Source organism: Panthera pardus, unplaced genomic scaffold (assembly GCF_024362965.1).
Source record: "Panthera pardus isolate Hobbes unplaced genomic scaffold, ASM2436296v1 HiC_scaffold_17, whole genome shotgun sequence".
NCBI classification, from domain to species: domain Eukaryota; kingdom Metazoa; phylum Chordata; class Mammalia; order Carnivora; family Felidae; genus Panthera; species Panthera pardus.
This window is the reverse complement of record NW_026526732.1, coordinates 53,068,528-53,096,130: the sequence shown is the minus strand read 5'-3', so window position 1 is coordinate 53,096,130 and position 27,603 is coordinate 53,068,528. Positions and strand designations below refer to the sequence as shown.

At 40.7% G+C, this 27,603-nt stretch overlaps 1 protein-coding gene across 5 annotated transcripts in view; it reads left to right on the top strand.

Moving 5' to 3' along the window:
- CCDC162P (uncharacterized) overlaps positions 1-27,603 on the top strand; it is a 176,946-nt gene that overhangs the window by 60,870 nt on the left and 88,473 nt on the right. For all 5 annotated transcript variants that reach the window (XM_053904591.1, XM_053904590.1, XM_053904589.1 and 2 more), the window contains 9 exons: positions 5,354-5,546; positions 7,523-7,650; positions 14,744-14,944; positions 15,675-15,796; positions 17,818-18,046; positions 21,444-21,646; positions 23,925-24,080; positions 26,217-26,310; positions 27,006-27,143. In XM_053904591.1, coding sequence (XP_053760566.1) covers positions 5,354-5,546; positions 7,523-7,650; positions 14,744-14,944; positions 15,675-15,796; positions 17,818-18,046; positions 21,444-21,646; positions 23,925-24,080; positions 26,217-26,310; positions 27,006-27,143 — 1,464 coding nt within the window. The remainder of the gene's footprint in view (positions 1-5,353; positions 5,547-7,522; positions 7,651-14,743; positions 14,945-15,674; positions 15,797-17,817; positions 18,047-21,443; positions 21,647-23,924; positions 24,081-26,216; positions 26,311-27,005; positions 27,144-27,603) is intronic.

Genomic DNA, 27,603 nt, shown 5'->3' with positions numbered 1-27,603 from the left:
ACAAGGACTCATTTTAGACTTTTTTCCCCAACAGTCCCCCTCCAAAGAAATGTTAATACCAGAGATATGCCACATATGTGTATAGTATGTATATCTGTGCTTTATACCATAAAAAAGTAAGATTTTTTTGTCCTCCAGGAAATACTTTTCCTTAAAAAATGTTTATTTTGGGGCGCCTGGGTGGCGCAGTCGGTTAAGCGTCCGACTTCAGCCAGGTCACGATCTCGCGGTCTGTGAGTTCGAGCCCCGCGTCGGGCTCTGGGCTGATGGCTCGGAGCCTGGAGCCTGTTTCCGATTCTGTGTCTCCCTCTCTCTCTGCCCCTCCCCCGTTCATGCTCTGTCTCTCTCTGTCCCAAAAATAAATAAAAAAACGTTGAAAAAAAAAATAAAAAAAAAATGTTTATTTATTTTTGAGAGAGCACAAGCAGAGGGAGGAGCTGTGAGAGGGGAACAGAGGATCCCAAGCAGGCTCTGTACTGACAGGCTGACAGCAGCAAGTCCGATATGGGGCTCGAACGCACAAACCACGAGATCATGATCTGGGCCAAAGGCAGATGCTTAACTGACTGAGCCACTCAGGTGCCCCTCCAAGAACTACTTTTTACCCTGGACATTATCACCCCCATTGAGAATGCATTTATTAGGTGTAATGACATGAGGTGAGAATCCATGAGGGCCAAATACAGGATTTCTGACTGGTATATGTTAGAAGTACAAGTAAGCATCATAAAATCATAGACTAAAAGAAATCTGTGTACAAAAATATAAAGAACTATCTCTTCATCCATTCTTTTACTTATTTTCTAACTTTTTATGTGTTAGGCCCTCTAATAAACACTGAGGATACAATAATGAACAAAAATATACATGTTCCTTACCCTCATAGTACTTAAAATCCAGTGAGTGAGACAAATATTGATCAATACTCACACAAATAAATGTAAGACAACAACCTCAGTAAGTGCCTCAAAAGAGATACTTGGTGTTATAGGGAAGCCAGCAGGAGTTCCCTGTGAAAGTAATGATAGAGCTGAGGTTGGAAGGCGAAAAGGCTTTAACTAGGCAAAGGAGGAAGGAGATCTTTCAATGGAGACGAGATAGATTGTGCAAAGGACCTGTGCAGAGAGAGAGTATGGCACTCACAAGAAACCAAAAGACATGAATAGCTGGGACACAGTGATCCAGGTGGAAAGTGATGCAAAATGAAACTAGCCCAAAGTTTCTTGAACTTGGCACTATTGACATTTTGCGTTTGATAATTCTTTTGTTGTGGGAGGCTGTCCCAACCATTACAGGATATTTAGCAGCGTTCCTGGCCTTTACCCCCTAGATGCCAGTAGCACCTACCTCCAAGTTGTGACAACCAAAAATGTCTCCAGACATGGCCAAATGTCCACTGGGGAGCAAAATCACATTTGGTTGAGAACCACTGGAGAGAGATAGGCAGGGGCCAGACTGTGTAGGCCCTGTTAAGGAGTTTTGCTTTATTCTGTAAGTGATGGGATGCCTTTCAGGGATATTAAAGTGGAGGAAACAAGACAATCAAAACTGCATTTCTTTGTTTTTAATAATTTTTTTAATGTTTATTTATCTTTGAGAGAGACAGAGCATGAGTGGGGGAGGGGAAGAGAGAGAGGGAGACACAGAATCTGAAATAGGCTCCAGGCTCTAAGCTGTCAGCACAGAGCCTGATGCGGGGCTCATACTTGTCAACCGTAAGATCATGACTTGAGCCAAAGTTGGAAGCCCAACCAACTGAGCCACCTTGATCACCCCTCAAAACTGCACTTCTAAAAGATCTGTCAGCAGTGAGTAAAATGAGGGAAAAGAAACTCGGGCCAGAAGCAATGTGGATAGACCAATTAAGAGGCTAAACCAGTTTAGAAGCTCCTAGACTTTCCTGGTGAAAGCTAATTACAGCTTGGACTAGGATGGTGGGTGGTGGAGATGCAGAGAAGTGATGGATTGGAAAGATAGGAAGTCAAATCAACAGGAGTTGGTGATAGACTAAACATGTAGGGTGAGGCAGAAGGAGATGGCAGGAATGATTCATGCTAGAGGAAGTGACTGGGTGATGGTGCTGTTGACCAAAATGGGCAAGTTGGAGATGGCCCAGGTTTGTGGGAGAAACACAATTTTATCATATTAAGTTTGAGGGGCCTTTGAGATGCCCAGGAACAGATGCCAAATAGGTCATTGGATATGTGGGTCTGGAGCTCTAGGAGGCCTGGATTACAGATACCAGGGAGCAAATGGTCTAAAGAAGGTAATCTCAGCAGTGAAAGTATACTGCCTCCCAAGGAAGGAGTATAGGAGGAAAAGATGAGGTCCTAAGACTGGGTCTTAAGTGTGACTCCTGTTTAATGACCCGATAGAGAAAAATACACCTCAAGCATCAGCAAAGGGATGGCTGGAAAGTTGGTGAGACCAAAGAGAAGGTGGGGTCTCAGGAGGCCAGGGAAATGAGTGAGTCAAGAAGCAGGGAGTGCACAATGTTTACAGCAGCGCTATCGACAATAGCCAAAATATGGAAAAGAGCCCACATGTCCATCGGCTTTGGAATGGATAAAGAAGATGTGATGTGTATATATATATATGATGGAGTATTACTCGGCAATCAAAAAGAATGAAATCTTGCCATTTGCAACAATGTGGATGGAACTGGAGCGTATTATGTTAAGTGAAATTAGAGAAAGACAAATATGACTTCACTCATATGTGGAATTTAAGATACAAACAGATGAACATAAGGGAAGGGAAGCAAAAATAATACAAAAACAGGGAAGGGGACAAAACATAAGAGACTGTTAAATATGGAGAACAAACAGGGCTGCTGGAGGGGTTGTGGGTGAGGGATGAGCTAAATGGGCAATGGGCATTAAGGAGGACACTTGTTGGGATGAACACTGAGTGTTATATGTAGGGGATGAATCACTGGATTCTACTCCTGAAATCATTATTCCGCTATAAGCTAACTAACTGGGATGTAAATTAAAAATAATAATAATAGGGGCGCCTGGGTGGCTCAGTTGGTTAAGCATCTGACTTCAGCTCAGGTCATGATCTCGCGGTCTGTGGGTTCGAGCCCCATGTCAGGCTCTGTGCTGACAGCTCAGAGCCTGGAGCTTGCTTCGGATTCTGTGTCTCCCCTCTCTCTGACCCTTCCCAGCTCATGCTGTCTCTCTCTCAAAAATAAAAAACATAAATAAATAAATAAATAAATAAATAAATAAATAATAAAAGAAGCAGGAAGTGTAAAACTGTGTCACATGCTCCTGAGAGATTACATAAGATGGCTAAAGAAAGTCTGCTGGATGTGGAGAAAAGGTCACTGTTGGTCTTAGTGAAAGTGGTTTGCTTTGATGGAGACAGGAGTCAGATGGAGACGGGCGAGGAGTAGGAGATGAGGAAATGGAGACAGTGAATGCAGATCACATCTTGGGAGGTTAGATTGTAGGGAGGAGGGGAGACAAAAGGTGGTACCTGGGGAAGGGCAAGAGGATATTTTAAAAATGAGAGGGATGTGAGGGGCACATGAGTGGCTCAGTCGGTTGAGTGTCTGAGTTCGGCTCAGGTCACAATCTCATAGTTCATGGGTTTGAGCCCCATGTCAGGCTTGCTGCTGTCAGCACAGAGCTTGCTTTGGATCCTCTGTCCCCCTCACTCAATGCCACTCCACTGCTCATGCTCTCTCTCTCTCTCTCAAAAATAAATAAACATTTAAAAAATAAAATAAAATAAAATAAAATAAAATAAAGGAGAGGGATGTAAGCATGTTTCAGTTTCAGTTGGGAAAATAGCTGGCTGCAAGGAGTTGGGTATCCAAGAAAAAGGGAAGCTTCAGAGATGGGAGGGAATGGTCACAGAGAAGGGGAGCAGGGTTGTTCCCCATAGAACAGAAGGAAGTGGAGAGGAGGGTGTGAGCCAGGGGGTCTGTGTGAGGGGAGGTGGAGAAGCAGAGGGGCTTCTGCTGAGACAGAGTGAAGAGTGGGCATGAGGTGGGCTTGAGAAGAGTGAAGTTTGAAATTGTAAGGATCATTATCAGAAAAATTATTCTCAGGATGCAACAGTTCCTCAGTCATCTGAGAGAAATTATGATTGGAATACCCAGATTACTTGCACTACTTTCCTAGAGTTGCCATAACAAAACACCACAAAGTGAGTGGCTCCTAGCAACCAGGAGAGAACTTCATTCTGTCATAGTGTTGGATGTTACAAGTCCAAAATCAAGGTATGAGCAGGGCCATGCTCCCTCTGAAGTCTCCAGGGGAAGATCCTTCCTTGTCCCCCCTAGCATCTGGCAGTTGCTAGTAATCCTGGCTGTTACTTGGCATCCTTGGCTTCTAAATGCATCACTCCAATCTTCACCCCTGTCCTCACATGGCTTTCTCCCCTCTGAGTCGGTCTCCATGTTTTCCTCTTTTTATAAAAACATCAGTCATTGGGAGCTCCTGGGGGCCTCAGTCAGTTAAGCGTCTGACTTCGGCTCAGGTCATGATCTCACAGCTGGTGGTTCAAGCCCCACATAGGGCTCTGTGCTGACAGCTCAGAGCCTCTAACCTGCTTCAGATTCTATCTCCCTGTCTCTCTCTCTGTCCCTCCCCTGCTTGTGCTCCCTCTTTCTGTCTCTCTCTCTCAAAAAAAATTTTTTTAATTAATTAAAAAAAAAGAACATCAGTCATTGGAGTCACCCTACTCCACTATGACCTCATCTTAACCTATGTATGTCTGCAAAGGCTCCATTTCCATATTAGGTCACATTCACAGGTTTCAGGTGGACATGAATTTTAGGGGAACACTATTCAATTCAGTATATATATTACTAAGACATGAGATTGTGTTAATGCATCTTTAAAGTATTTGTATAATTAAAATGAAAAAGTCTTTAACAGCTCATGTGTATAGATCTCAAGTGCTTCATAAGCACAGTGTCAACATGCCCCCTGTAAAACTGTTGTGGTATCGCCATTGTCCCCGTGTTACAGGTGAGGACACAGAGGCCAAGAGTAGCTGAGTGACTTGCCTAGGGTGAGATCCTGGCAGAGCTAGGCCCAGAACACAGGCACCCTGACCAATAACACTCAGCTCTATTGCCTGCCTTTTTCCAGGTAACCTGGAGTTAATCAGAACAAAACTTAATCAGCTATTTATCTATGTCACTACCCTTCCCCGCCAGCATTCTTTGCTCATATGTCTTTCTCTACATACAGTGCTTTATGCATTCAGCATGTCTGCAGCTCCATACTGATAGCCCACTGCATGAGAACAGAAGCCTACTGTTTGGCCCATTTGGGCTGGCAAAATATAACTCTTTCTTTTCCGGTAACTTCTGGGCTTGGCTTTCTTTCCCCAGGTCCACAGCATCCAGTTCATGGAGTTCTCAGAAGTGGAGAACCAGGATGACTACTACAGCATAGACGCGGGTTACGTCTACACCCAGGACCAGCGAGGAGTGCATGTCATGTATGATGAAGCCTTGAGTGATCTGAAGGAGCTGGAGGCAGAAATGCTGCTTGTAGCCAGCCATTACATTGAGAAAGAGAAAGGTCAGAAGTCAGATTTTAAAAAATCAACCAGCCAAACAAATAATAAACACTAAGGGCTCTGTTTAACACCTTCCACCTGGAAACATAAATGCATATCCAATAGTATCTGAAAACTCAGTAAGTGCATACACCTCCCCTGCTTTAGAGAAGATATGGTTCTGCTTCTAGCTCAAGTCCCTCTTCTTGTTGGAGACTGTGACTACTCTTTCAAAGCGTGGTTATAATTCTGACTGTTGTTTAGACTCTGTTTGTTCCCCACCAGGTGAAGGGGGTGTCATGCAGGGCCCCAAGGGAAGCAAAGTAAGGGAGTGAAGGTAATAATTCTTTTTTCCTAAGTGACAAAAAAGTGATTGACCTTGGGGAAACAGCAGTTAGAAGCAGAGACACCCTGGAGTTCCTAACAAAAATCCAGCAGGATAAGCACCAAAAGGAGAAATCATTACTCAGGGTAATCAAATAACCTATACTATGGGTTCTCTTCTTCCTTCTGGCGTCACTCAAATGTATGCAATTCTAGAAATAGGTGAGGAAAGAAGAATCCTTTTGGAATAATATGATGACATTAGCATTATATTTGGAAAGAGCTTAGAGTTTCTAGACATATTGCAACACCTAAAAGGAAATTTAGCAAGGGTTTGTGCTATTTTGTAATATATGTGGTTGGTAATTAAGAATAATTCATTTTGGGGCGCCTGGGTGGCTCAGTCAGTTAAGCGTCCGACTCTTGGTTTCTGCTCAGGTCATGATCTCACAGTTCATGAGTTCAAGCCCCATGTTGGGCTCTGCATTGCCGGTGTGAACCTGCTTGGGATTCTCTCTCTCTCTCCTTCTTTCTACTCCTCCCTCTCTCTCTCTCTCTCTCAAAATAAATAAACTTAAAAAAAAGAATTTTAATATTGATATAAAATACTGCTCAAAGAATGTTTGACAACTAACCTTTCAGAGCCTGACAGAATTAACTTAACATTGGATTGAACTCTGCCCTCTTTGTTACAGACCATGGGTGTCTGAATCATGGGATGCAGTGATGGCATCCAACATTCTAGGGCATTTAATTTCAACTTTTAGCTTTTATCTTTACTGGTTATTCTACATACTGATGGCATCATTTTTATTGATATTAATTTATAACACTGTACAACTGTTTCAAGCTGCTAAGAATTTAATTTGATTGAAACAGTCAGCAGTTATTTAGCCACATGAACAAGACCATCTTTCAACTGAGCTAGTGAATATGTAGTCATCCATCGTGGAATGATTTCCCAACCTCTGCTGAAGAAATTCCTGATCAAAGTCTTTTTCTTGTTCAGTACCCATCATATACATGATAATTATTGAACTCAAAGTTCAGCACCTGAAACTCTCTTACTTTTTGATATTTCAGTCTGAAATAGACCACTCAAAAATTGAAAGCAATACTCATGCTGGTATTGAAAAATTAGCATTAATATAGTGGGAAAATATTTTAGCTGAATATAATGACAATGATTACTTACCTTTATTGATTTAAGTTAGGAATTAACATAATTAAGGAATATCTTAGAAACTTCTCTGAGAAGTTTTTACTTGGCTAATTTCACTTGGAAGAGCGGGGTTAACCTGGGTTTGTGGTTAAACCACCAGGGACCTATTTTTAGAGAAGGTGAAATGTATGTTTTGCCTTTAAATTACAGGTTTGAGGATATTTTCGTGAAGATTTCATATTAACTGAATTTTGGTTGTATTTCTAAAATTAGCCTTTAAGACTAAAATTAAAAAGTGGAAACAAAAACCTCTATTGACTTAGAAGTCAACAAGTGTGAACTTAGGTCCTAGTCTTGGCCAATGGCTCTCCAGCTGATTCTTAGGAACCCCTGTGACTGACTCAGTGTTTTCATTCCTGAGATGGAGCTGACAGTTCAAGGGCTGCTTTTCAAATGAGAATAGCTCCGTGGAAAGGCCTGTCTCTGGTCATTCTCATCCCCCTTCTCTCCCAGGTCACAAAGAGGGCAGCAAGTCAAATACTGGCCAGGACTGGGGATGGGCCCATGCAAGCGTGGACAGATTTGCTGTGCTGTATGACATATGGACCTGGGAAGCAACTCTTCTAGAAAATAAGCGCCAGGTATTTCTCCCTAGAAAACAAAACATCTGTTAAACTTTCTTACAAAACCCAGTATTTAAAACAAACAAAAAGCCTGTCTTTTGGGGCAGCTCCTAATAAAGTAATTATTCTATTTAAATAATCTCAGCTAGTTGTAAGGGTGTGAATAATAAGTTTATTTTCTTGTGGTTCCTTGTTAACAAAAAATAAAATGTGAAGGGTACTACTTTATCTTATAGGCATAATTTGTTAGAGGGGTGTATAATTTAGGATCTTATATATATGTTTTTAGTGAGAATGGGTGATGATTCCATTCACATTCATTGTCCTGTCAGGGACGAGCCTCACTTTGCTACACACAGACACCCTGACTTTATTATGGCCTTTAGAAATACACCACATGTGGGTGGGGCAGGCAGTTGGGCAAGGTATGCTCAGCGCAGCAAGTTACGAGGGTGAGTTTAAAGCAATGAGATGGCATCTTGCTAAATTCATCATCATACCATCAATGGCTCATATCCTAGTAATAAATGAAACACTGCTCTTCATTTGTATCCACAGCATGGATTATTAGCCCTTCTGATGGTCACCAACTCTTGGGAGTTTATTCATCAAACATTAAGTATCTCCTCTGTCTCAGGAACTATTCTAGACATTAGGAACATATGGATAAATAAGAGAAGATAATTTCTGTCTTTAAGGAATTCTAGTCTATAAAAGTTCACCCAGTCTCTAAGTAAAAATTACAGGTGACTCACAGCTTACAACTGAAGCACACACAAGATCCCCAGAGACCACCGCGGAGGGAGGAATTTGTCCTGTGGGGGGCTATTGGAGTAAAGGAAATATTGGCAAGTCTTCTCAGAGGAATAGATATTTAATCCTGTTACTAAGAGATGTGTAAGATGTTGTCTGTCAGAGAAGGAAAAATCCTTAAGCAGAGGAAACAGCATTAGCGATGTCAGGGAGGTGTAAAATGAGGATGGTGAATTTGGAGAACAAGAGGACTTCTATGGCTAGGCTATAAAGGCATGATGAGAAACGAGCTGAATGTGTTTTGGGTGCAGCCTGTGAAGGGCCTGCTAATCCATACAACATTTACAGTGTATTTTATGAGCAAAGAGGAGCCATCGGTGAGTTCCAGTAAGGGAGAAATACGACCATAGCTCCGTTTTCACCAGTTGCTGGGGTATTCGTGGGGAGAATAGATTAGAGTGGAGCTCGTGCAGAAGAGCAGTGCAGCTATTGCAACAGTGACCTGGAGAGGGAAGACGGGACCTACACCAAGGATGGAACAGTGAGAACAGGAAGGAGGGCAGACTTGAGAGCACTTTGTAGAAATGGAAATGTTGGGATTTGAAGACCAGACGCTGGGGTGAGAGTTTAATAAGGGTGGAATTAAAAAGGACTTTCTCAGGGTCAGGGAGGAGGCTATTAACTGAAATGGAATGCAGGAGGAGGGGCACTTTGGAGGGGAAGGCAATACCGAGTCTGCCACAACAGGCATGTGAGGAGAGTTTGCTAAAACTCAGGTGTGAATGTTTTGTGGGATGTATAGGTTTGAAGGTCAGGAGCAGATATGAGCTGAGGTATGAAGGTGAACGTTGAGCCACAGTAATGAATCAAATGACTAGGAAAAGCCAGAGATGTCTTAAATGCAGCCCTGGGTAATTCTTGAATTTAAGGGGAAGATCACAGAACAAGAATCCTTGAGGGGAACAAGAAGTAGCCAAAGAAACTAGAGGACAAAAAAAGAATGGATAGTGTGATAAGAGCCAATGAAGGGGGGGTGCTTTTAATTAGGAGAGGACAGTTACTAACTAGTGTGGCATGCAGTGAAACATCAAGAAAGAGGACTCCTAAACACCAGGCAGTGGGGTCAGTCCCCAGGGTCATTGCCAGCTTCATAGGACTCTCAGAGGAGGTATGGGGGTGGAAGCCAGCTTACAGTGCACTATGATGTGGTCAGAAGATGGGGAAGTGGAAATGTTTTCTTTGAATTGTTTTTCTAGTAGATTAGATGGTTAACCATTTCATCTACTCTCTGGTCTATTACTCACAGAGATTTAGGTCACCCAATTTTTGCAAACACCTGGCTGGGCTTAAAGGGTGAGAGCCTCGGGCTTTGAAAACCGTTCCTCTTTTCAAAGGGAACTGGCCTCTACAGAGTTTGCATCTGCACCCTTCATCTGCCAGTTAGAAACTTCCTTTGATCAACTAAGTGAGAGATCTAGACTCAGAGTGTAGTGACTGAAAAGGCTACATTAAATGTAAATAAGACAGAATCCCTGAACTCAACAAGTTTATTGTCAAAACATGAGTTTTATGCAGCCCCCCTTTTCTGGGCTCTGTCTCCCCACCTTCCCTTTCAGTGCTTCCAGGCCTTCTATGGAGGCCCCAGGCAGGACTCAATGGCAATAGAAGAATAGAAGGGCAGAGAGGACTGAAAAATCGATTTCTCCACACTTTGGCATACACTTCATTCTGTGCTAAGCTACCAGGGCTGTTCACTAGTTTCCTCTATGGTAAATGAAATTATTTTAACTTAAAAAAATCATTGAAAACGCCTCCCCCCTTCCTACCCTGACAATAAGTTCTCTATAGAAACTGAGCTAGCTATCTGTGCCAAAGCTGTGAAACGTGGCCTTCTAAACCAGAAATTCTGTCAAAAGAGCCTATTTCTAATGGATAAACCTTTGTGTTATCTAGAGTACAAATCTAGAGTACACACTGGGCTGTCTTAAATCCTGAAAGTAACCATTTTGTGTGTAAACTCTCATAAAATTAGGGCTGATGTGAATTCAGGTGAATTAAGGAACTCAGAGAAGCCAGGCATTAGCTGTCCTGGCTCCTAAGTGGCACTTGCTCCACATGCTAATTCTCTCTACAGCCACCAGAGGACACATTTTCAGGGTAATTTGAATTAGTGTTTGGAGAACTAAAATAAATAAATAAATAAAAACCTGTGACAGTTGTGGCTAGCACTGATTTTCTGTTTTGTACTTGCATTTGATCTAAAATGTTATTTTTTTAAGTTTTTTAAGTCCCAGAAATATAAGACACTTGAAGTAAAAATAATATAAACACAGAAAGGTTTGAGATTATTTGTTTTGTTTTTTTCCCATTTTCTCTAATATTTGATGCCTACCCTCAGTGTGTACCATGCATTGTTTTGCCTGAGAGTTGGCCCTTGACACACACAGGTGACATTTGACAGGCGAGGAAGACTTCTTAGACAAATAACCAGCCTAGAGTTTAAATGGAAATGGGCCAGTTAGCAAACAGATAATACATAGAACCTGTGAGGCAGAAAGATCCTGGTCTTTCCCCTGTTGGGAAAGTATTAATAATAAAATTATGCAAGGGTCCATCTGAGAGTTTCTTGAGGTTGAGGCCAAAGCTTAAAAAAGCCTAATGAATTTTTAAAAAGAGCCACGTTTTCCTTTTCAACAACTAGTGTTGCCAATTAAATTATGACAATATGCGGGACATACTTATACTCAAAAAGTGTTTGTTGTTTATCAGAAACTCAGATTTAACTAGGTGACCTCTATTTTTATTTGCTAAATCTGGCAATCCTGTAAACAACAAAGCGAGGTTGGCAAATTAGCACCAACCTCTGCAACCTGGTATCAGCAGATTGAAATCACCAGCAAGAACCCTCCCCACAAACTTCTACCAAATAGCCAAACAATAGGGCTCTTTGTACAAAAAACAGGTCAAGGCATACAAATACTATAAACCAGCTCCTGGGATTGCCTTGGCTCAGTGAAAAAGGTTCAAGTTAGTCCAGAATGATTTAGGGAAGTAATTGTTTCTTTCCTAATCTCCCCACCTAGGCTATTAAGTGACACCTTTCTTACCTGTCACTCCCTCCTTTTTGTTTTGTCCTCTACTATTTAATTATTGAATGTTATTCTAGACTAGAGCTCAGCAGAGGGAACAGGTAACTTAGATAACCCTGCTTGTTCAATTTTCCCCAAGGCTCACTTACAGGGCGGGAGATCTCCACCTTTCTTCATTCCTTGCTCTGAGATGTGTGAGTTCCTAACCTACGAGTGCATTGTGTGTTCTGAGATTTTAGCCTCCTTTGGTGCTTTCCCTTTCATGCTAAGGTTGACCTAAGGTCCCTGAGACCAATGTTTCCCAAAGGGCATCCTGCAAATCCAGATGCTAAATAAAGTGCCCTAGGATCTCCCTCCTAGTGCTTTAGCATTGAAGCCCAGATACTGCACATCTGTTAATAAGGCAGCGTTTGATTCCTACTCTGCTATTGATTCTTGAGTGTTTACCTCTCTAGGGAGTCTTGGAAGCCATGATTAGCAAGATGGAGACACTCCTGGCTTTTCCTGCCACGTATTCGTGTAGTGCTTGCACTTTCTCAGTTCTTTCTGGTTTTGTATTCTTTTCTTAGCTATGGACTCCACACAAAGAGAGGGGCTTTTTATCACCTTCAGGGAAATTTCTTATTTTGTTAAGAAGAGGGTTGACTTCCTGGCCCCAAGCCACCAGGAAGACCAACACCCAAGGAAACAAAACACACTCTTTCTCTGATGCATCTCAAAGTGTGCTAGGCTGTCAGATTGGTGGAAATTGCAACCTCAGCAATTCACTCCTTTCTGCCAATTAAATGCACACACTGGGCAAGCCTGTGTGTCTTTAAAAAATATATATACATACATATATATATATATATATATGTATATATATATATATATATACATACATGTCTGTATGTGTGTATATATATATATGTCTGTATGTGTATATATATATATATATGTGTGTGTGTGTGTGTGTGTGTATGTATATATATTGTTTTAGCTCAATTTTAGCTAATTTATTGTCAAGTTAGCTAACATACAGTATATATACAGTGTGCTCTTGGTTTTGGGGGTAGATTCCCATGATTCATCACTTACATACAACACCCAGTGTTCATCCCAACAAGTGCCCTCCTCAATGCCCATCACCCATTTCTCCCACTCCCCCCACCCCATCAACCCTCAGTTTGTTCTCTTTATTTAAGAGTCTCTTATGGTTTGCCTCCCTCTCTGTTTGAAACTACTTTTTCCCTTTCCCATCTCCCATGGTCTTCTGCTAAGTTTCTCAAGTTCCATATATGAGGGAAAACATATGATATCTGTCTTTCTCTGACTTATTTCACTTAGCATAATACTCTCCAGTTCCATCTACATTGTTGCAAATGGCAGGATTTCATTCTTTCTCATTGCCAAGTAGTATTCCATTATATATACAAACCACATCTTCTTTATCCATTCATCAGTTGATGGATATTTGGGCTCTTTCCATAATTTGGCTATTGTTGATAGCACTGTAAACATTGGGGTATATGTGCCCCTATGAATCAACACTCCGGTATCCTTTGGATAAATTCCTAGTGCTTTGGTGATATGACTACAATGGGAGCTGACACCTTCCAGAAGAGTGAAACCTCCATAAGAGGAGCTAGGGAAAGAAGACTGGGAAGGGACATCTTGAGCTAAAACTCTGAGGGAGGAAGTGTTGGATTAGATCAGCAGAGGAAAGGAATCTGTTCTGTTGTGAAATGAATGGAATAAAACTTCAGAAGCTTCCAGTGAAAGCTGATTTATCCATCAGGCAATGTGGACTTGGTGTTTAGGATCTAAGAGCTTTTCAGGTACCATTGAAAATGTTTGGGATTTGAGAAAAAAAAAACCTTATGCATTACTCTGAAATATGAAAAGAAAATACAACATAGAAAGCAGTAATGCTTAATCACGTCAGTAAAATGTAAAAACATTGTTAACTGAGCACTTATAAACATTCCTTTTGCATCTGAAAATTTCTAGATCAGATCTTCTCACTTCTTAAGAATCTCTGAATATATACTGCCCAGAAATCATAGCCAATCATTAACTCAAAGTGATGTTTGTAGCCACATTGAAAAGCAAAATTCTAAATATCATTTAACATTTTTACAGAAAAAAAAATTTGAATGGGATGTGAGTATGTCTTAATATAGTTGATATAATGTGGGATAGGGTCTCCAAAAAAAGATTGTCTAAGGCCTATGAAGGCCTGAACAGTAATCACACTGTTCAGAACTGCTTAATTATCTTGCCCTCAGGTCCCTGTTTGGGATTCCAGCCCAGTGATCTCTCAAGAGCCTTTTCCTGATTAGCACCATGACTAATTACACACAAATAGAATTTACACTCAGAACAGAAATTTCTTACGCTCACAGACAAATGTAAAAGCAAAATAAAGAACATCTCTCTCTGGATTCTCACATTAGGAACCCTCTTCAATGGTTAGTGTCTGGAAGCTTTCTTTGGTTTTTAGGAAAGGCTTGTGACCTCCACTGGAATTAAATTTAATTTAATTTAATTTAAATAAATTAAAAAATTAAAATAAATTAAACAATTAAAAAAAGAAAGTAATACAAATAATTTTTCATCAAATTATCAATAATCAAAGTATATAAATGATTTTATACACTGCAACATTCCAACAAAATTACTAATTCTCACTTCTAAAAAAAAAAAAAAAAAACCAGAAAAAGAAAAGAAAAGCTCCCCCAAATGCCTTTCAGAGTTCTGTACACCAGGCCCTTCCTAGCAATTTCTAGGTAAAATTGAGCAAACTGTTAAAGAAAAGGGGTCAGAAATGAGGATAAGGAGAGGAGGCCACCTGCCTCCATTTGGTGAAAGAGTAAAATGGAGGCAGGAGAATGAGCCTGTGGAGAAAGGTGTTACAGACAAATATATTTGATGGAGTGACATTGCATGCACCGTCTCATTAGAGCTTATCATTATCACATGTTATATTATTCATTATTTAAGGCTCCTTTTATTTGTGGAGAGCAGGGGAAGAGGGGACACAGGCAAAACTAGTGTCCCTTCCTTTGCCCTCCCTCCTTCTGTGGGTTTACTAATTGCTCTGAGTCACTTTGGTGCTGCAGCTGCCCGAACCAGGCCGGGGTACCCTGCGGTACCCCGAGGTTCTGAGCGGTTTCTCTCCTGCTGATGCCCCGGGGCTTTCCAAAGCATGGAGTGGGTGGGGCCTCACCTCTCTTTGCTGGGCCCTACGGCTGCCTCTGCTGTTCCCTGACTAGAAACCTTATTTGCAGCTTCTTGACAGTTACTTTGAAGCCTACCAGCACGTGTTGGACCCCGAGGAGAGGTTTGCCTTAGCACAAGTGATCACTGACATCATGCACAGGTGCCCAAGGTTTGATTTCAGCCACCCTTATTTCATTAAGGCCTACAAAGATGAATGCACCTGCCTGAGGCTTCACTTGCAGCTGGTGAGGGGCATCCTCAATCAGCACGTAAGTACATTTGGATTTTAAAATAGTACATGTGAGAAGGCCATAACTGAAAATAGTGTTTTCCTTTCATTGCAGGTTCAGAATCCAGGTTTTCTAGGGCAGCACGTTGAGCATGTTTATTTGTAAGCTCATTTGCATTGTCGAATTCCAAGCATAACTACAGTCTTAAATGGAAGTTTCCAACCCTAATTACATTTAATGGTCCGCAAAGAATAGACAACTTATTTTCACTACATGATGGAGTTTATTGGTACTGAAAGGAGGACTAAACATACCCCTTTACAAGCCATTAATGTATAAAGTTGTGTTTATTAATTTATTTTTAATGCTGTGGCTATTTTTAGGACACTAAAGGAAAAATTAGTGTACATCCTCTGGGGAAAAGCCAGTGGCAGGAAGTAAGCAAGGGATAAATTGTTGCAGTGCGTTTACCTGAGACCTGGTTAGATTTTTTTCCTTGTAGTCAATCATTTGACAAAGAGAAGTTTTCCTGGGCCTCTTAAGAGTGTCTCAACTTGGTTGCCTTTGTTTTTATTGGCTGATCCCAGGCTCAGACTGAGACACCAGCATGTCTTCGTGTGAATGGATCCTCAAAACCACGTCTGGGTGAAAATCAGTCAAATAATGAAGGGACGCAAAGGACTGCTGTTCTTCTCATGCCAGGGCTCATAATTCACACCCATGGGAAAGTTTAACTTTTCTAATTTTAACTTTTATGTTACATTTCTAGATAGAGCGCCAGCGGGAGTATGTCCAGAGGCTTTGGCAAAGAGGCCATCCAGATGATAGCAGTAACTTTGGACTTCCCCTTAACATAATTTGCAAACAACTTATTTCCATCAACAATAGCTGGTATGGTGCTATTGTCTTTAGACATTTTACATTTAATCTTTTAGATAAGTTAAAGGGTATGATGGTAAGTCTAAATACTATTCTATAAAGTACCTTTCAAGTATCTGGGGAGATGAGACAAGTAGATATAAAAGCCACAGAAGAGGGATTTTCTTGCATACTCAATATCCATTTGCTTTGTAAGTAATAAAGAATAGGAGGCTAGAATTTAAAAATTAAAACACTGGGTACAGAATCTTTATTCTCATGAGAAGCTCTATAAGAAAGAAAGAAGTTGCTCTTAAAAATGCTATCAGAGGACTTATTCAGAGGTGCCACACAAGCGGACATGCATGAAACTTGGGTGTGCTTAAAAGTTTCTCAAAAAGGAATTTCTTTACTCTAGTAAGTGTCACCATTTCTGCAAACTCGCCTTGTGATCCTCTACCCCTTTAAGGAGCAAACTAAATTTCCTAAGATCACTCAGAGAAGGTATACCCCCATGACATGTATGCAGCTTGAGCCACCCCCTCCCCGCCATTCCTTCCTTGCCTTTGAGAGTGGTAAGGGAATCAGGAAGTGGGTGGCAAGCCCCAAGTTGGTCTGTATGGCCCATGATCACAATCTCTATTGCCTTCAAATGGGTGGAGAAATCATCCAGCTCCTTTCAACATGTCACAAATATCTGCTGAGCCACCTACAAGTACCAGGCGCTGCGCAAGGAGGTGAGGACACAGTAGTGAACAATAGAGGCATGGCCCTGTGCTCCCATCAAGCGCACAGGTCAGCAGTACAGGCGCACTTTCACTAGGATATGGCCACAACGGGCTATGGTATCTTCTTGGGGAGTAGCAGGATGCCATGGGATTTCGTAGCTTAGATTCTTTTTTTTTTCATTGTTTATTCCTTTTTTGAGAGAGGGAGAGGCACAGATCATGAGTAGGGGAGGGGCAGAGAGAGGGAGACACAAAATCTGAAGCAAGCTCCAGGCTCTGAACTGTCAGCCCGATGCGGGGCTCGAATTCATGAACCGTGAGATCATGACCTGAGCTGAAGTCAGACACTTAACCGACTGAGCCACCCTGGTGTCCCTTGTAGCTTAGATTCTAACCTTATCCCTTGAGAAAGAGCCCTGGGAGTTCCAGGCACAAGACTGCATTTTCTCCACAGACCTTTCTAAGGACTGATTTCTTCTCTGTCATAAGATTGAGACATCAGCTGTCTGTGTGCGGCTCGCTATGGCAAGAATCTACTGTTGAGGAAATGGTTCTTGGCGGAACATGCTAGGACTGTATGGATACCAAGACCTGTCAGAACAGTCTCAAAAGCAAATGTTATTTGTTTGATGAAATTCCTTTCCAGCCCTAGCGTTGTAATTTTTAAGATCTGGAACTAAGAGGAATCCCACTTGTATAGATTTAAGAAGTATTTATGTTCTTTAGTTCTATGTAGGTATAGAAAGGCCCTTGACTTGTGCTGTATCCTCTATTTTCAAAGGAATACCCACAGACAAGCACTTTGTTATTTCTGGCTTCATCCATTTATAAAATAGAACATTCTTATGGCAAACGTGAATGATTCTAGCAGTTGTGTACAGAATTTAAAATGTGTCTTTGTTCATTAACATTTTCAGGGAAAAGGATAAAGACTCAGGTAGAAAAATAGAAAGCAATTATGGAAATTATTTATTTAATATTTAGTCACTGATAAGTTATTTTGTTTTCAGATATTTGACTAAATGTTGATTACTGGAATGTTTATAGGTTTCCCGTATACAGTTTAAGAATCAGATTGGGCTTTTAGAATAAATTCTTATGGCTCCCAATTTTAAAAGGGTTCACATTAAAGCAAAGAGCATGTTGCATAATCTGGTGGCTTCCCTGGATGGCCTCTGAGGCCCCTTTAAGCTTCCAATTTTTTATAATGTCCTGGATTAAAACAGCTGTTTTATTGGTCTTAAAAAATGTAAAATTCAAATGTCTTTTGAAACAGATCAAGTTCTTCACTGTGTAAAATTGCCATTGATCCATCCTCTTTTCAAGCCCGTCTTTGAAAAACACGTATCTGCTGGAGTTCCACCCTTCCCTGGGCCTGGCATCGCTCATCCCCCGATCTCTTGATCACCTTCTCCAGGAGGCCCGTCACACCTGCAGACCCACATCAGCCAGCAGCCTCACCTTGCTGGAGAGACGCGTGCTGCGGCTGGCCCTGGATATGTGGCTCACACCGGCCCAGCCTGAGTCCTGGTACAGCCCACGTCTCCACAAAGATGTAGGTTCTCCGAAAGGGGAGATGGGGGAGCTCCTTGTCCAAGGGAATGTTTCCAGGCAGATGTTACTACTTAACTTTGTTTTTCTGTTTGGCTCTATTCCTCCCCTATTTGGCCAGAGACAGATCATAGTGCTGGGCTTTGCCAACATTTTTATGTAATGGTTTTTTCATTTTCGGTCAAAGTTTCTATTTTATCAAAATACTGCTACAGTTAGAAGGGAGATATACATACGTATGTGGGAGATGTTTTCTGGCTTATTTATATTTCAACAATACACATTTTTAATTTAAAAGCTATGTATTTTATTTGCACTAAAGCTCTTCCTGAAATTCCCTCTTTTTGTCCTGACCTGAGATCTGGTATGAGAGAGAGAGTGGCTGAGTGAGGAGACAGGGACCTGGACTCAAGTTCCGCCCTGCCATTAACTTGCTGTGTGACTCTGAGAAAGTCTTTGAGCCTCCCTGAGCTTCTTTTTCCTATTTTGTAACCTTATGTTTGTGTATTTGAGGGGAGGGAGATGGAAGTGAGCCTGATGGTCTCTAAAGCCCCTTTCAGCTTAGAACTCTATGGTTCAAACTATGGCCTAATGATTTACATAGTATTTGTAGTTAGATTTTAATTCTCTTCTTTTTCTGTTAAGGCCAGCACAGTGGAGCCTATATTTCCAATCTGACCTTACTCTGTGTGGGTACATGGTGTATGATGAAGGAACTTTCAGCTACCAAAAATCTCTCTTCCATGCATCTGCCTTGACCTCCTATTCCCTCCTAAACTAAAATTTTATTTTATTTTAATTCATTTTAAATCGATCCAAATAATGTAATACAGAATTTCAGCAAATGAAAAAAGCAAATGAAAAAAATTACCCTAAATATAATCACTCAAATGCATTCACAATACTTTTCTGAATTCAAGCATTCTTCACATGCGTATTTTACATAGTTATAATCACATCCTTCATACACTGCTTTTCGTACACTTAATACACTGTTTTTCTCAGTTAACATTGTATTATATGTTTTTCCATTTTGCTAACTAGTCTTTATACTCACCTTTATGGTTATAATTCCCTTAAAGGATGATCATAACTTTTCCACCTCTTTCCTTATTGTTGGACATTCAAGTAATTTCTAATTTTTCATTGGTATTAAAATTGTTATAATGTATGTTTCCATACTTACAGATTTTTCTATATTTTAAATCAGTTCCTTTGATAGATTCTTAGGAGTGGAATTACTGAAACAAAATTTAAGTCTTTGGATGCAAGTTGGCAGATTGCTTCTCAAAAGAGTTGGGACAAATTATAATGCCACCAACAATTTGTAAGAGTACTAATTCTGCCACACTGTACAGTATTAGGTATAAGCATATGTCTGTGTGTGTGTGTGTGTGTGTGTGTGTGTGTGTGTATATATATATATATATATATATAAATAATATATATGTATATGCATATATTTATATATAAAGCATATATACAGACATATGCTTTATATATATGTATAAAACAGGTGGCATTGACTTGTTCATTTGCATTTCCTTGGTATTTGTTGAGACTAAATATCCTTCCAAATGTCTTGTTACAAGTTGTATTTTTTTGTGAATCTTCTGTCTTTCCTTTTATTTATCTCTTAGAATCCTAATGTCATTCGTATTCACTTCCATGAGCTCTCTTCAATAAAAATTTTAACCCTTTGTCCATGATATTTTCTGCAAATATTTCTCCCAATTTATCTTTTTCTGTTTTATTTTCATAGAGTTAAATCTGTTGATCTTTTCCTTTGTGATTTCTTTTATCTTCCTAAGTCCAGAAAGCAAATCATCTTCCACATGTTTTATATTTGTCTTACTTTATTCTAATTTCTTAAGTCTTTATTTTATTTTAAAAATATTTAAGTTCTTTAGTATTCCACCTGGAGGGAGAGAGAAAGAGAGAGAGATGGGTATGAAGATGGCTCAAAATTGAATTTTTCCTGGGGCACTTGGGTGGCTCAGTCAGTCAAGCATCCAACTTCGGCTCAGGTCATGATCTTGTGATTCGTGAGTTCAAGCCCTGCTTTGGGCTCTGTGCTGACAGCTCAGAACCCGGAGCCTGCTTCAGAGTCTATGTCTCCCTCTCTCTCTGCCCCTCCCCTGCTTGCTCGCTCTGTCTCTCAAAAATAAATAAATATTTAAAAAATTTGAATTTTCCCCAAAATTACCAGTCATGTATCTACTACCATTTACTGCAGATTCTTTTCACATTGTATTATGTTACCAGATTTTTTTAATGTATTTTAAATTCTCTTATAACTCACAGTGAGTATTTGAGATACCTCCCTAATTTCCCATTGATGCCATATGCAGTTTTAATTATTCTTACTTTTGAAATGTGTTCAAATTTGGATCTAGAAATGGTAAATACTCAGATTAATCTTTTGTATTAGGCCAAAAAATGGGGGAGACATGTCCTTAGAAATTAGTTTCTAATAGGAATTAGTTTAATAAATTTTTATCACTTTGGAAGACTTCAAGAATCTAGAAATTGCATCTTCAAGTAGAAAAGGCCTTTGGTGGATCAGTGGACAGATAAGGGAATCTGTGATAGCAAAGGCAGATAAGGGAGATAAGGCAGAAAAGGTAGATAAAGGAGCCAAGCCAGGAAAGGCAGATTTGGGGGTCCCCAAACTGGGTCCTTGCTGGGAATGGTATACGAGGGTGTAGCAACGATGTCAGAGCAGAGGAGCCCCCCATGGCAGGAGGGCTGTAAAGAGCAAGGAGGTTATTTCAAAAATTGCCCGGAACATGTAAAGGCAGTTTAGCATACTATAAAACTACTGGACTGGAATTAGGAAGTGTAAGTTCATTCTTGGTACTGCTGTGTGACCTTGGAAAGTTTCAGTGTTGCTTCAGATTTCTCACTAATGAAATGGAAATGATGGTATCTGTGACTCCTCTACTTCATGGGGATCTTGAGTTCATGTACACGAAAACACTTTGAAATTTTGAAATTGCACTTAGAAGAGTTTATAGGAAATTATTCTTATTATTGGCTTCTAAAATACTTGGAAAAGATCAGATTCCTACTTCTATTCTTTATTTTGGCTTAAAATATTTATAATAATGATAACAGCAAATACTATGTACCAGGCACTTTTGTATATATTAACTCAATGAACTCTCTCAATAACCTATTTAGGTAATTATTGTCTACTTGTTACTCTTAGGTATTGTTATTATTCTTATCCATCCTTTACAGATGAGGAAACCAAGAAATAGCAAAATTTTGTAGCTTCTAAGTGGCAGAGCAAGGACTTGAGTCCAGGAAATCTGGATTCAGAGTCTGTGCCACTGAGAGTGTTTTTTCTTAATATGTGAAATTTCTTTTTTTATACTTTAAAAAGTATTTTCTTTCAGCTGTTTTCAGCTAAAGTAATGGGAGATCCCTTTCTCATGGAGGAGATAGGTCTACTTGCACTCAAGTCTGCAGCAGACGAAGGACAGAACCAAAGCCAAGATTCTCACATGCTGCTCCTGGAGACATTTTCCAAACTTCTGGAACTCGTGACCCTCCGCCACCGGCTGATAGAAATGAGTCTGGAGAGTGTACACTTAGCTCGGTCAGTAGGGGGACTGAGGATCCAGATGGGGGAGAACAGACCATAGGTGTCCCTGCCTACAAGCCTTGCTCCCTCTGTGCCCCAGAGCAGTCAAAGCAAGCTTTCTAAATGGCTGAAATGACCCCCTTCCCCACTTTTTCATTCTCCACCCAGGCCTCCCCCTCCTGTCTCTCTGACCACTCAGCTAGGCTAGGCCCTCCTCCTAGGACCTGGGCTTCCTCTCTATTCAGCACATTGCCTTTCAGTTAGATGCTTAATACTGGTTTATCAGTTTTCCTGCTAGTGTAAGCTCCTGATTGCAAAAGCACTGTCCATGTCGGTTTCCATGGTGTCCCATCACCTGGTATGAGGCCTGACTTACACTCAACAAATATTTACTGGATTTGCTCTTAACTATGATGAAGCTGAATAGCAGAGCAGAAGCAATAGAGGGATTAGAGAAAGGAGAGGGATGAGTTAGTGACAGTATCCAGGCCTTACAGAGGTTTGGAAGGTTAAGCAGGTTGGGGGCAGGGGTGGAAAGAGAGAGAGATAAATGAGTTAGGTTTTAGGTATGAGTGTGAAGTGATGCAAAGACATCCAAGTGGACATGTTCCATAAGCAGGAAAAATATGGAATTAAAGGGTTTGTTGCAAACATGTATGAGTTCCCTTGTGTTCTAGTCCCCCACGAGAGTCCCTATATACCTGAAGAGTGAAATCATCTACCACAAACCATTACCAAGGGCCTGCTATGGCCAGGGTCTGTGCTGGGGACTTTATGTGTACTCATTCATTTAATTTACAGAATATTCTTAATAAGTAGCTTACTAATATTTTACCAGCAAGGAAGTGGAGGCTCAGAAAGGTAAGCTATTGACCTAAGATCACATACCTAGAACATAGTAGAAACAGAATTCGAACCATGAGTCAAGATATTTATTAACCTTTATGATAGTACCTCCTCATAATCTTTGATCCTTGATCTCAGGGATCTCACAATTTAAAAGTTACTTCTACTATAGTTTAATATGCTATTTTAGTCATATAACCAAAATACTATGGGAACTCAAAAAATGGAGTGTTTCATTCTTTGTAAGTGGGTCAAGGAAAGCTTCATAACAGAGGCACTATTGAGGAACAAACTGTGTCCTCTGGCAGGTTCATATGTTCAAGTCCTCAGTCCCAATACATCAGATTGTGACCTCATTTGGAGGTAGGGTCTTTACAGAGGGAGTCAAGTTAAAATGAAATTATTAGAGTGGGCCCTCATCCAATATGACTGGTATTTCTTATAAGAGGAGAAGACTTGGACACAGACACACACAGAGAAGGAAGATGATGTGAAGACACAAGCAGAATGTGGCCATCTATAAACTAAGGAGAAAGGCCTGGAACAGATCCTTCCCTCATGGCCCCCAGAAGGAACCAACCCTGCTAATACCTTGATCTCAGACTTCCAACCTCCAGAACTGAGAGACAAATTTCTGTCTATAGTACTTTGGTACATCAACCTAGCAAATTAATGTAGGTGCCATTTGAGTTCAGCCTTAATGCACCAATTTCTGAAAATGGAGAAATGTGTGAGGATGTGGGTGAGAGAGGAGTGGAAGACATTCTAGACTCTTAAGGCTGAAATGCCAGAGGTGCATCTGAATGGAGCCTTGCTGCAAGCCATGTAAATGTGGGAGTAGAGCTCAGAGTTGGGATAGGACAGAGGTACAGTCATAGGCTCTTATACTAGGGGGCTATCATTAGGCCATGTGGTTGGAAGACAAACTCCCCAAGAAGGGGACAGAGAAGAGGAGAAGAGGACCGGGTTTGGAACCCCAGGAAATACTAGAATTTGAAAATGAAGAGGAAGAGAAGCCAGTGCAGACTGAGAGACAGTGGTCATGAGGTGGGAGCATGGAGATCCTGGATCCAAAGGAACAAAGATGTTCCTTGAGGAGAGGACAAAGACCAGCTGTGAAGTGTTCTGAGAGAAAATAGTGAACCTTGTATTGAAAGCAGTATTGGTGACCTCATGAGGGCTCTGAGGATAGAAGCCAGCAGGAAATGAGAGTTGAGGAAGTGTCCAAGCACATCTCCTCCTACTTTAACTGCTATTTTTAACTGTCATAGTGTAGAGTAGACACAAGACCTTTGTGACTCATTGACTTCATTCCGGACTTGGCTTACTATTGTTTTGACTTTTGCTTTTGTGCTTATTCAGATTTTGTGGGTTTTCTTACCACGTACTTTCCTTCTAGTGGAAAATAATAGCAAATGCTCTTGGCTCTTTATCCTCCCCCCTTTAGTCTCTATAAGGAACTGGCATGGGAGATGGGTTTTGAAGAGTACCATTTGTATCTGAGGCCTGTTCATTTTGAATTTGCATCACACAAGGACAAAGTGGACCATCCACCTCCTGTTTTTATCACCTCTCTGCTGGAGGACAGTGATCGAGTGGACAGGTGAGCCTTGAGAAGGTCCAAGTAAAAATAATGTAATGGTAGAATGAATGGCCAGTGAAAAATAATTTCTACCACCACTGGACTCACAAATGCAATTGTATTTCTAAATCCCCCCTCTTATATTCTATCTACTATGATGCCATTCTTTTTTCCTTTTTCTTTCTTTCCTTTTTTAATAAGGCAGGGGAAGAACTCAATGAAGGGGGATAATTGAATTTAAAAACAGCAAGTAATGGAAGAATCTGATCAGGGAGCTCAAATGAGATAAGATCACAGACTTAGCAGCACAGGTTGACTGTGTTGCTTCTAGGTAGAAAGGGGTGTGAGAGTTTGTCTCATGGGGCAAGAACCATGGATCAGAAGTCCAGATCCCTTCTCTCACTTTCCCTGGGACCAGGAAGAAGTCAGTTAAATTTTTTGAACAGCTTTTTCCTTGAAACTCTAACACAATGTACAAATCTAACATGTATGGCAGTATCTCAGTCAGATTCTTTTGTTGACCAGCAACAGAAGTGTACTCAAACCCTTGAAACTTCTTCATGCCCCATATGTTCAGCCCATTGCCAGAAAGAGAACACTCTTACTAGTAACAGATCATGAGTCTATAAGTCGGGGAGAGGAATCTTTTTCTTCCATGCAGGATCAGCCTTTGATATGTGCTGAGGAGAAACGTCTGTCTCCCTCTTTTCTCCTTCTTTTCTAGTCTGCCCTTCCCCTGAGGGTCCTTTCTTTCTATCCCTGGAGATTCATGGTACTGGCCCCACCCCCAGGAAAGCAAAGTTGATTCCAAGGAGGAAAAGTCACCTTTGTTTTGCTAGTGTGGATCACTTGTCAAATTTAACTTTGACGTGTTGATATGTTAAAGGTCTCCTCTTCTCCAAAGAGACCTTGGGCTGGGTTAGGATGACAGAATATGGTATCCCAGAATTTCTCAACCTTGGCATTATTGAAACTCGAGGCTGGATAACTCTTGTAGGGGGCTGTCCTGTGTATCAGAGGTAGTTTATCAGCATCCCTGACCTACCAGATGCCAGTAGTACCCCTTCTCCCCTTTTATAACAACCAAAAATGTCTCCAGACATTGCCAAATGTCCCCTGGAGGCAAAATATTTCTTGCTCTATCCTGTCATGCTAGCTAAACAAAAACAATTTGTCATAAGTATGTAGAAATGTCTCACAGAAACTGAAGGCAGGAAGTGTGAGCAGGCCTCAGGTGAGGCTGGATCTCCAACCTTGAGCCAAGTTATTCTCTGGGTCTTTACGGACCTCCTGCAGGAGCTGGTATTTTACACTGATGTAAAATAGGGCATATTTTTGTTCAAGTGGAATCAACCAATCACCAGAAAGTGCCCAAATGATCTGTGGCCTGGCCAAGCTGTGACTGGTTCTCGCAACAATGACCCAAAGATCTTGCAAGATCTGAGGAGCCTTCTGAATTAGCAGGGGAAGGTTTACGCACCCAAGGATCTTGTCTCTTGAGTTTGCATTTATTTTATGTATGTTAACTTCTTAGAGTTGCCACTTTGGAGTGCTGTTATAACAACATATATCAAACATGAGCATAGTGACTTACATTTTAAAAAGCACATTTGTTCATATTATCCCACTTAATATTTGCCATAACCCTATGAGATAGGTGATACCTCCATTTACAGATGAAGAAACTAAGATTCATAGGTATTAAATTACTCAACAAAGCGTCATAGGTATGGACAAAGGACCATATCCCAAGGCATAAACATGGTTGCAAAGAACATTTAGATGATTGTTGGGGCAATGGAAGAGAGCAAGAACTGGAAAGCCTTTAGGGAGTGGAGGAAAGGGTTCAAGTCAGTGAAGAGGCTGAGGACATGAGGTCGAAGGTAAGAACAGAAACAGGATAAAACAGTGGAATGGGGATCAACAGAAAAGAGTTTGGAGTAGGTGGTCACCACAATGAAACTGAAAGGAGATCAAGTCCAGTAAGGACTGAAAAGACCTCTGAGCCCTTCGGTCTTTGGGCAGAAATATCAAGTCTTGTATAACATCTGCACTTGGATCACCTAGAACTGATCACATGCCATGCGGTCCCATCAGAATGGGCATCTCTTCACTAAAACATGGTACATCAAGACAATGTCATGTTTCTTCTTGCAGATATTCTCCTACTACTCTTGTGTTAGCCATCTCTGAGGTGGATGATAACCAGGTTGGCAAGTTTAGCTTTTATACGAAGGAAGCCATCCTTAAGGTAAATTATTGTTTTTAAAGAAACTAAAGTTAAACAATTTGCTCATGTATTTCTTTAAAGAAAATAATATTTAATTTATATAAGTTCAGCTCCCCTGTGTAAGAAAAGCTTCTAGCCTTACCTTATTTGATGTGCACATTGGCCTGGTTTAAACCATAGAGACTGCAACATCCCATGCAATAACCACTGCTAGCTATCTTAAAGAAGCACATGTAGTGAACCATCTTTGTACCAAATTTTTAAAATATGTACATGTTATTGGAGATTTTATTTGATCTTCTTGAACTTGGTGCTGTTTTTCCCCCTTCCATTTAGATGGATTTCTTTGCTTCTGTGTGAGTATGTATAGGTTTGTATTTGCATGTGTGTGTTTTAAACATTAATCTAATTTTGGCAGTTTTAAAAGTTTGCCACTGAGCACATGTTTGCTAGTTCATCAGAACCTACTCATCCTTTTCTGACCCGAAACCTGATGGTGTCCAGCTATAGAGCAAATCAGGCCTGCAGGCTGCCTTCATGGGATGAAATGGTGCTTAGAGAGAGGTTCAGTCCCATGTCTGAGGAACAAGGATCTCAGCACATCCGTCAGTTGGATTCATATGTTTACATGTTAAATAAGTGTTGATCTCAAACCCTCAACTTCACCTCTTGCTTTATGACAGAAATTCCTAATATTTCACATTTTCTTCCTTTAGCTCTTATTCCATTCAGGAGTGGAAAACATGCAAGTGACCCTTGCATGCCAAGCTGCTCAGAAAAATGCTTTGATGGTGGCTGTCCAACAGGCATCCTTCTATCACACTTCCCGATGGGGCTGTTCTGCTGATGTGAAGGTCAGCTTGTAAGATAGAGAAACCTGAGGCATGCTACTATATGCCAGCTAATGCTAGGATACCCCTTCCATTCCTTCTATCCTTTAGCCTGTCCCCTTCTCTCTTCCCTTCTTTTCTTCCTCCCCTTCTCCCCTTCCCTCCTTCTCTTTCTTCCTTCTTCCCCTTCTTGTCTATCTTTTTATCTTCTCTCCTTCCCTCTTTCCCTTCTTTCCTTTTTTTCCTAATGTGAGTCAACACATGACCAAATCTTTACAGGGTCTCTTAATTTCTCGTGATTTGCTAACAGTTTTTCTCTTTGTATGTAACTCTGTAACATTGACTAGTTAGAATCATCCAACAGAAAATATTGTACTTCTACCCCTACCCTTTGTAGAGATATGATTTTATTTGTTTTCTGTTTTATTCTTCCTGCATTTCTTTTTGTAAAAGTCAACAGAGACATTTGTCCCTTCTTTTTCTA